The 10358-nt window shown below is 40.0% G+C and overlaps 1 protein-coding gene across 1 annotated transcript in view; it reads left to right on the top strand.

Annotated features, from left to right (window-relative positions):
• The window catches only part of dock10 (dedicator of cytokinesis 10), a gene marked incomplete in the record, with an annotated part of 61307 nt that overhangs the window by 19574 nt on the left and 31375 nt on the right, over positions 1-10358 (top strand). Inside the window, 1 exon segment of the mRNA XM_035679930.1 lies at positions 8385-8504. Within this exon segment, the coding sequence (XP_035535823.1) occupies positions 8385-8504 (120 nt within the window).

The following is a 10358-nucleotide window of genomic DNA, read 5'->3' on the forward strand; positions in this document are numbered from 1 at the left end:
GTGATGCCGCCCACTCCCCACTTTCCATCCACTTTCCGTTCAATAGCCTCTCTGACCACTCCCCAAACACTCTCCCTGGAAGCTCACTCTGCCAACCTCCTCTGTGGAACACTAGGCTAAATTTACTGTAGCAAACACATGTATATGGATAAACACACACATTTTTATACTCTTTCTTAAAAAAAGCAACAGTTTATTTTACCTAATCAGAGTGTGGTGTAGTGTGTCTGTGCTTTTCATCCTGTCTGCAGTGCACAAACCGCGAATGTGCAAGCACAGCAAGCAGAACTCAGAAAGCAGTGGTGTGATTGGGAGAAAAATGGTGAAGGAGAGTGCTGCAGAATGAAAATCAGAAAGATTATTTAGGTTTGTGTGTGTGTGTGTGTACTGTTGCGTTGTGTGTTGTTGCTGTGCTTGTAGCAGCTGGTTCTGGTCAGTGTGACTGGCTTTTGCAGTACTGTTGAGTTGTGGTTGGGTATATGCGGCTCGGGCTTGAACGTGCAGCAGCTGCAGCGAGTGTGTGTGTGTATGTGTGTGTGTGTGTGTGTGGAGAGAGAGAGAGAGACATGTAAGACTGCCAGTGTGTAAGCTCAGCAACATTAAGAGCTGGAGACTGGAGTAGAGCAGTGCAGGGAGAAGACACAGGAAGCTTGCAAAGCAGGACTGGTTAAAGTGGAGCAAGGCAGGGGAGGGTAATGTAGGATGGAGTCTCAGTTATCCTAGTGAGCTTGAACAAAGCACAGCACCGCTGGCTGGACCAGGGGCTGACGGGACCGAACTGGACTGTGTCATCAGGGCAGACATTTGAGTTCAGCTTCATAACAAGGAACCACAGTTCAGGTGACGCCTATACTGCTGGACGGGATCAGGCTGGACTGGGCGTCAACAGCAGTGGATTATGGGTTGTTCGGCCAGTGTGGTCCTGCTCCTGCGCTCAGTGGGCGGGGCCGACTGCGGTCACATGTGTTCACGACAGGACCAGATGTCATTGGATGCTGCCACTCCCACCCTAGAGGGTTACACCTCTACCACCTCACCTCTGACCATCATTGTAATGGTACTGGACCTCCAACTCCCCATTAACTTTCTACCTAATGCATGTGTGGGCAGGTAGAGGGGACTACAGTATGTGGGTGGAGAGTAATTGTCTGCACAATGGCATTATATTTGGATGTGCATGAATGTATGTTTTTGTGAATTTTAAATTGTAATGATGGATGGATGTTCTGAGCCAGAAGGTAAACAGTCTCAGTTTCAATTTTGCTAGTTTGAAGCAGCAATTGTTGCCATGTGTATAAACTTTATTTTCTTGATTTTGGCAATCTGTTTTGTTTTCTCTACATCTCTGCTTTTCTTTGTCAAACTCTTTTTTTTTTTTTTTTACAGCCCCTTTCTCTTCCTCTGTTGCTGAGGTTGATGTATGATCAGTGATTGGGGCCTGGTTGTTTCCTTTCACAGCTGAGAGGCAGAAAGACGGAAATGGAGGGAGGAGAGTAGAGGGGGATGGTGGGGTCAGACATGAGGAATCTAGTTTCTGTGGGAAAAAAATCAGCTTTCTCTGCATATGGTGTACAGAGAAGATGATAAAAATAGGCTATTCAAACAAAACCATGAATACAGTGTTGGGTGAGAGCTGCTTGACTGAGTGAATGAATGAATGCATTAAAGAATTAATGACTGAATGAAGGAATCGATGAATGAATTAGATAAAAGTACATGTGTATTTACTTACTGCCTTTTCTTTTCAGTGCAGTGCTGCATGTCAGCCATCTGTTTGGTATCTGTATCCATTAGTGTTGGCCAGTTTTTTTTTTATTCCCAGAAAGACCCTGGTTTCTGTAAGCCCTGTGGAAAAAATGTTAGAGTTTTGGCAGGGTGGGATTTTTACAGTCGCCCCTTTCTGTCTCTCCTTTCTTTCTTTCCCTCCATAAACCATCTCTTCTGGTGCCCGTTTTTCTGGTCTCTTTGGCAAACTAGGGACATGATAGTTTACACTGCAGAGTCATGTTTGCCTGCTGATTCTTATACTGTAACTAGAAGAACATGTGCTGCACTAGAAACTAGCGACTACATATTTCCATGTCAGAGATTCATCAGTGCTTCAATTCATCAGTGCCAAGGTTTATACACTTTTTAATTCTTAAATGACTAAATAAATTGATAAATGTATTCCAAAATCCAATCATGTTGGCAATAGTTTTCGGACCATAAATTAGTTAGTCACATTTTTAAAAAACAAAGATGGCACTGTTCTCAGTAACAGCCAGTTCCTGCAGCATAATTTCATGCTTTAAGACAGAAATATGATGTGTAATTTACTAGCGGTGACTAACACAGTTATCCAGCCAAGACCTGTCAGTGTTAAGTGTCAAGAGGTTTTGTGGCATACAATTACATTAGACACTCGTTTAGGGATCAGGGTCAGGGATATTATTTATTAGGAGAATCAAGCATAAAAGTTCGGCCGTGTGTCTTCTGCATCTTCAATTCTTAAACACTGTTTTATCAAGAGGTTTTTTTTTAAAAGCAGTTCAGTGTCTTCAGTTTTGAACTGGGCAAGGATATTATTATTATTATTATATATCATGTATAACTGTTAGGATAAAGATAAAACTGTTCAAATTTGGCTGGGAAGATGGTGTATCACAATCATGGCTTCCATCAAGCACTGAAGAATGTAAAGATATAGTTTTCTTTTAAATTATGCACTGTGGGATAAGGAATGGTCTAACACATGCTACATAAGTCCTTGTCCTCTAGCTGTCAGATGTGCAGTACACCCCATTTACCGCCCTCTATCTTCCCCTCCAAGCTTGACACGCTGGTCACCCTGTCAATGACATTGTGGTCAGGGAAAGAATGCCGGTCTCTCATTGGCCATTGTCAGCCTTTGACCTCTTGGGTGACATTTGATGATGTGTCACTGGCTGGTCGATTGGTCATTGACAAGATGTGTGCTTATTTTTGGAATTATTAGTCCGTTCATTGCTGAACGAAAAGCAGCTTATGGTTTGCTGAATGACCTTAATGCAGCTGAATGGACAGACTGACAGACGTGTTAAGAAGACCACAAAACAGTGTATTGTGTGTGTGTGTGTGTGTGTCGTGTGTGTGTGTTGTTGTGTTCGTGTGTGTGTGTGTGTGTGTGTGTGTGTGGTGCCTCGTGTGTCGTGCTGTCGTGTTTTGGAAGAAGGCAAGAAAGTTTCAGGAAAAAGGTTCATTGGCTTTTCAGCACTAACTCATAACATGTCAAATTGGCCCGACAAAATTGGGGGATGCTGCTTTTCATCAGAGGACGACTTCTCTTAGAAGTATGAATCCCTATTAGTCCAACTGTGTCTCTCCCCAAACCCTGCATTGCTTTAATGATGTAAAGCAGATGGCCTCTGTCTAGTTTTTTCTCCTGTCTGCTGTCTCAGCTTTCTCTGTCCCCCCTCTCTCCCCCTTTCTGTCTCTCTCTCTTATTCCCTATCAATCTTTCACACTCATTCTCTTCTTCCATACTCCCCCTTTCTCTTTTTTTGTCACACTTTCCTCACATCTTTCCATGACAAGCCCTTAAATCTGTGCTTGAGAATGACACAGACCAGCTTGTGCGCATAATGTGCAAACATTTGAACCCCGTGATTTCTCTCCATCTTTGTCTTAATAATTTTCCAACTTAGATTTATTCTTCTTTTGTCTTCTGACTAATTCAGAACACCTTCCCCTCCTCTCCCTCTGTCTCACTCCCTTGTTCACAGTTATGCTGGAGGAAAGCCATGCTGTGAGCCACCAGTCTAGTGCTCGATTTGTGCCCTCCACACAGCTGTAGTTTACCAACATCAACACCCACTCTATCTCACCCCTGCTAAGAGGGAGGGGGAGAGAGAAAACAGAGGAGCGGGGTACTGGAGGAGAGATGTTAAAAGGGATGTTTAATAGGGTGAGAACAAGGGAGCAGGGGAGAGACAGAGAGAATCAAAGGAAGAAGAAATAAAGGAGTACACTGCTGAGGATGTTTGATGAAATGAGGAAGCGATAGGAGAGGATGAGAGGGAGGACTGGAGGGATGGAGCCAGCTGAGGCAGCTGGTGCAGAACAGAGGATGGATGGAGGGAGGGAAAGAGTGAAAGAAGAGGAGGTCGCTGCTGACGTTAAATAAGCTTGAAGGACTGCAGTGCTAAGAGCGTAATTATGATCCACTGTTTCAGAAGCAAAACATCAAAGACTTATTAACGCTTATTGAATTAAGAAAACATACAGTATGTTAGGATTAATGCTTTACTTATGTCTCGTCCTGGTAGACTTATTGTAAGACAGAGTGTAGTGTCGTCTCTGGAAAATCTCAGCAAGATGTGAACTCAAAGTGAAACGGATAATAATGCTTTGTATTTCACACGTACATATTTGACATTACATGTTAAACAATTTTTGCACCTTAACCTCAAAACTGTTTGTTACTTCACATCATTTGACCAAAACCAACTGCCATTCACTGACATGACCTCTGCATACTATAAAGCAGTGGTTGTCACGAAGTCCGGGGATCCACAGGGGTTCCGGAGGGAGTTCCCAGAAAAATGGGGAATATTTTAATTGAATATAAGTTGAAGGAGAGAATGTAAAAGAATAACTAACTAATTAATTTTTATCATACGAGTATCCCTGAGACTACACTTGTCAAATAGGGGTCTACGTATCAATTTGGGGAAGAGAGAGGTTGAGAACCACCGCTATAAACTATACAGGAGAGTGCAAAGTGCAGCCTCACATTTTACAATTTTGCTTTTACACATTTTACTAATCACAAATGCATAAAAGACTCCAGGCTATCCAGGCATGCAGATAGTCCTAGATTTGTTTGTTCAGGTTTTAAGATATGTACCTGAGATTACCACCGCTGCCCTAATTCAATTGAGATAAATGGAACTTTTTTTTATTTGTGGTGCTCACAGCATTAAAAAATACATAAAAAAACAGTGTCCCATATACTCTGGATAATCCACAAATGTCGCTTTAAACAGTTGCTGTAGGAACTACTTTCTGCCAAAGAGAAATAGTCCCCTTATGAAAACTGTGACGGCGTGTGCTGAAGGTTATCAAGAATACATTGATTCCTCTGTGTGTCATATAATCCACTAATCCATATTTAGTAGAGTGTAATTATATAAAGTCTGATGTAATGTCTTAACAATAGGTATACCAGTTTGTTGTTTCATCAGTAGTTGTTTCCTCTTGTACAGATCTCTCTTCTGCTGTGAGGTTTAGTCTGGGGGAAGTGAATGTCAGTGTGTGCAAAAATATAAATAAATGTCGTTGTGTTATGTTAATCATTTTCAAAGGGGAACATGCATCAGTGAATATCTCTGTATTTTTTTCTTTTGTATCCTTTTTTATATGTGTGCATTGTGTTGCAGACAGTCTCATGTAGGACAAGGAGAAAGGAGGACAGGCTAGCTTTATAACAGGAAGTCGATGGTTCACATGCTAGTTATGTTTGTGTGCATGTGGGAACTGACGGTGTGCTAATGATAACTTCGGACAGAAGAAGATAAGATGCTGAGAGTTTGACTTTGAGTGTGTGAGAGTACATGATAGTGCCTAACTGTAGAGAGGGCTCCCTTATTGTGTCTGTGTGTACAGTTGGTAATGTGGAGTATAAAAAACTGATTGTTTGCTGTTACCCTTAATTTGTTTAGAACAGATTTCCACGGTTTCTTACATTGTCTTGCTGAACTGTCTGAAAGTGAAAGACATTGAGAGTGTGATGTGTAGAAACTAAAGGGCATGACTGATTGGTTGCTCATTTGCCGGGGATTTTCTCTGCATCTGTGTGGTTGCGTGTGTTGAAGTGTGTGTTGGACATAACACCAACATCATCAACTTCCTCTACATCCACGTGTTCTGACACAAATGCATAATCCACCCTCAAAGATAGTTCTGCTTCTGATAGAGCACATGCCTTTCAATGTGCGTTTTGTTTCGTTCACTTTTAATTTAGATTTAACCCTTTTTTTCCTCTACGGATAGTGGAAGTTCTGCTGCTATTTTGTGTGTGTAATACTGTACACATTTGCGCACTTGACTCACAATGAGCTTCAGGAGCAAAATCACCTTCAGGAAGAAAATAAAGAGCAAGCGAGTGCGATCGGATTTCAATCGGCTGAGTATTGTATGTATTGTCTTTTTGTCTCTGCTAGTTATCAGTCACATTAATGATGCATTACACTCTCAACTAGTATATCATATAGCTATAGTTTACAATCAGTGACTTACATTTGTTTATATGCTGTCAGCCATAGTCATAATTGTGATTTGTGCCGTTTTAATGAGTATAGACTTCAGACTATGGCCATTACACTGTAATCACAGTTTTATGATATTTGCGTGCTTCATTTCCTCCTCTTTTGAATATTTGTTTGCGTCCGTAAGTGCCAGAGAAAAGAGAATACTTAGTTAACAGACTAAATGACGTGTGTATTAATGATGCATACCTAGCAGAGCTAATGCCTCATTACTGTACTTGACTGATGTCAGCTCGTGAGGGGGAAAGCCAAACTTAACCCTGAAACATTTACGTCACATGAGTCACAATGTACATCTGAAAACCTCAAGCTCTCCTGTCTATTGCTTTACTCTCATTTAACAGGTTGAAGCTCATGTAATTTATCTGCTCGTAATAGTTTAAAAAAAAAAACTACAACTAATAATTAGTTCCACTCAATCATTAAATGATTGTTGTCTATAATATGTCATAAAATAGATTTCTGAGAGCACAAGTTGACACCTTCCGATTACTTTTTTTGTCCGACCAGCTCAAAACTCAAATATATTTATTTTACAGTGATATAAAACGGGAACGCAGCAAATCCTTACAAGTGAAAAGCTAAATGCTGCACAAATTTTTCAGTTTTGCCTCATTAGATACATTTATTGATAAGATTAAAGAGGTATAATAATTGTTGACATTTAATTTGACCAATCAGTTTAAATAGCCATTATGTAATACTGCTTTACAAGTTTGACTGAATAGATATAACTAACAAAGAACTAGAAAATAACACTCCGGATGAACTGCAGGTGGGTTAGGGTATAGTATAAATAAATAGTACAAAATAGTATTAGTATAAATCATGCTGACGGTGTAAATCAGCACACTAATTTATAATACCGCACTGAGGTAAATATTAACAGTATATAGTATGGGTGGTAAGGGCTCCCCTCAAACATAGATCACAATCAGTTGAGTTACGTTCTTGCTTTCCCCCCCTGTGTGCTCTCTCTTGGTTGTGTGCCAGAGGCCTGTTCTGACTGTTAAGGTAGCTGTGGTGGGTAAAAGCCCCGGTCTTCAACGTATGCGTGTGAACCACATTCATTACTTCCTCTGCCTGCCTCACCACAGCCTGCTCCAGCTCTCACTTTGCTGCTCTTTCTGTTCTTTGAATGACAGAAGTCATTTACTGTTGTCCTCTAAAACACATGTTTAAAATTTGTTTTGGGTTTTCTTGTGTGACTCAGTGATCGGTTACATAATCCTTCAACATAGTTTTAAATCTCTTTGAGAAAAGAGAAAGTTAGTGTTGTTTTGTTTAAAGTGCATCATTATTTTTACAAGTTCAAGTTTGGTGGTTTTTACACCGAGGGGCTTGGAGGGCTGTGTGAGAACAGGCCTTCACACACAGAAGCGACCGTTGAGCTGTGACTCTTGTATGCGGTGGTTATAGAACGTCAGTATATGTTGGTCTGGTTGATGTTTTCATTTACACAATGGAAAATCCACCTGTATCATGTTGCGTGTCCGGTTAAATGTAGCTGAAGTCTCAGTTAACTTAAAACAACTCCACTTTTGTTCTGTGTGGTGTGCATCAGCCTCACTTCAGCTGTGGTGTTACTTCCTCTTTGATTATTTTAGGTCCTAATGATGTCATGGCAAAACACACAAAATGATCATGACTGTATTTGTCATGGAGACCGAGTTTAATAAAATCTTTGTGCTGTAAGAATAATGTGGTTCATGAACACAACTGTACTGCTCTCACAATATCTGATGACAGATATGACATATAAAATAAAAGTAGCTTTTAGAAGGACTGTTTGTTTGAACATTTTGCCAATATGATTCAAATTACAGTGTAGATACAAATATTACTTTTTTGATCCTTAATTTACTTTACTTTTGTGAATGCTATTTTTGCTCACTGTTTAAATGTTAAATAAACACATTTTCTTGAAAATAATATTAACTGAATCTAGAAAATGTTGTTAATCTTTCATTTTTTCGATATACTTGACACTTACATCGTATTATATCTCACTGTAGCTTATTTATTTGTAATGTAATGAGGTTTGATACTTAACTAAACAGCTAAAAGCTGATCAAATGTCTGTGTTTCCATTTGCAGCAGGAGAAACCTAAGCTGATTGATCCACTTGACTATGAGACTGTCATATCTGAACTGGGGGATGATTTGAAGGAAGACCCTCTCAGAGAACTGCTCCTATTCCCTGACAATGATTTCTCGGTAAGTGTGTGTGTGTGTGTGTGTATGTGGTGTGTTGTGTGTGTGTGTGTGCGTGTGTGTGGCCTGATGGTTCAGTGGTTAATCCAGTCAGAACAAGAAGGTTCTCTCTTTAAGTCTCAGTCCTGGTTGCCTGACACACAGATCAGGGGAATGTGTCATTATTCAGTTATTTATCACTTTAGTTTGATACATTTCAAGTTACCAGAGGCTGGCGTGATGTTTTCAGGATTTTTTTGCCTTCATTAGACGCTGTACAGTTGAGAGCTAAAAGAAAATGAGGGTAAAGAAATGGGGGAGATGGCATAGATAGCCTGGCTCAAAACTCCAGTTTTCATTATCCACTGTGTTTTTCCACAGTCTGAAGAGAGACATTGTGCCTTTTATCGGGAGCAAAGGTGCTGGGTTTGACTTAGCTTAACTGCAGACCTGGTAATGAATCGGTTAAACACATGTCTACATAAATACATATACATCTGTCATAACATTAGGTCAATATATTGCAGGGACTAAGCTGGGCTTCTACTCTTGTCCTAACTGGAGGTCTGACAAGTAGAATTCAGCATCAGCCAAACACTCAATCTCACCATTTTCAAGCCAGTTTATTAAACAAAATTATTAATAGACACTCAACAGTTTACTCTGTAGTGAGCAGTAAATTCAGATTTCAGATACGTATGGATAGTCATTTTGCATCATTGCTGACCGATGTAGAGTTGAATGACATTTGTCATGTTTTTGTTCCATTGTGGGAATTTTTTAATGCACTATATTGTGTATAAACTTCACACTCCGAATTTGGACACTTTAGTAGAATCAGGGACAGTAAGTGTAGTGCACTATATAGCAAATATGGAGTGATTTTGGGCACAGTCCAAGTTATTGGTTTTTAATTTGACAATGATACATTGTTGTTTAAAATCACGTAAGATCTTTTCTCCGCTCCAACGTAATGCACTTATTCACACTAATCATGCATGTTAAGCATTGCAGCCTTTTCATTACAGTCAACAATTTATTCTCTCCGGCTCCCTTTAGCTCTGTGTTCATTAATACTTTCATTACAGTGCTAATGTGTTTCTGCAAACGCAGGTCCCCTGCACATTAAGATGACCTAATTGGCTGCTTGTGGTAAAGGGAAACGTTTGCTTGTGGACCCCTGGAGTTGTAGCTTTAATGCATGACTCTGCTGGTTCCCAGCTCTTTCTGGCTACGACGCAATCTCTCTCTGATTTTCTTTGTCTCTGCAGCCTACAGTCAATTTCCATAATTGTAAGTGAAAGTGGCTTGGCAGAGTATTGCTAATGCACAAAAGTCATTTACTAGATCTGCTTCATTGCCAGTTGGTAAGTGAGCTCAGCACTCTAGCCAGCTGATTGGGCCGTATAAATCAAAGTCGGTCTCTGTTCACTCACAGAGATCTTTAGTGCTGACTTCTTCTTATTCCCATTCTGCACACTTGGAAGAATATTTCTGCCTTTATTTTTGAATATGAATATGCAACTTAAAGATTGAATGTTGATTTTCTGTCTCATGGATCATAAAATGTGTTTTATGTAATTAAAGCTGCATGATTCATAGGTTAGGTTAGCTGTGGGTCTAATCACTACTGAGGAAGGGAATACTTATTGAGAGATTTTACTCAAATTATTAATCTTCACTGCAGTAAAGCTGGCTAGAAACAATTTCAGGAAAGGTAAGGAATGAATATTACATCAATATAATGGATAATGGTTTGCCTGTCCTCACAAATCATTGCTCATGAAGTGTGAAGTGAAGTGTGAAGTGTATCTGATATGTGAGCAATAAAGCTTGACAAGAAGTCCCGATAAGAAAAAACAAGACTACAGCCATGCT

Source organism: Morone saxatilis, unplaced genomic scaffold (genome assembly GCF_004916995.1).
Source record: "Morone saxatilis isolate NCDOM2014 unplaced genomic scaffold, NCSU_SB_2.0 Contig8, whole genome shotgun sequence".
NCBI lineage: Eukaryota > Metazoa > Chordata > Actinopteri > Moronidae > Morone > Morone saxatilis.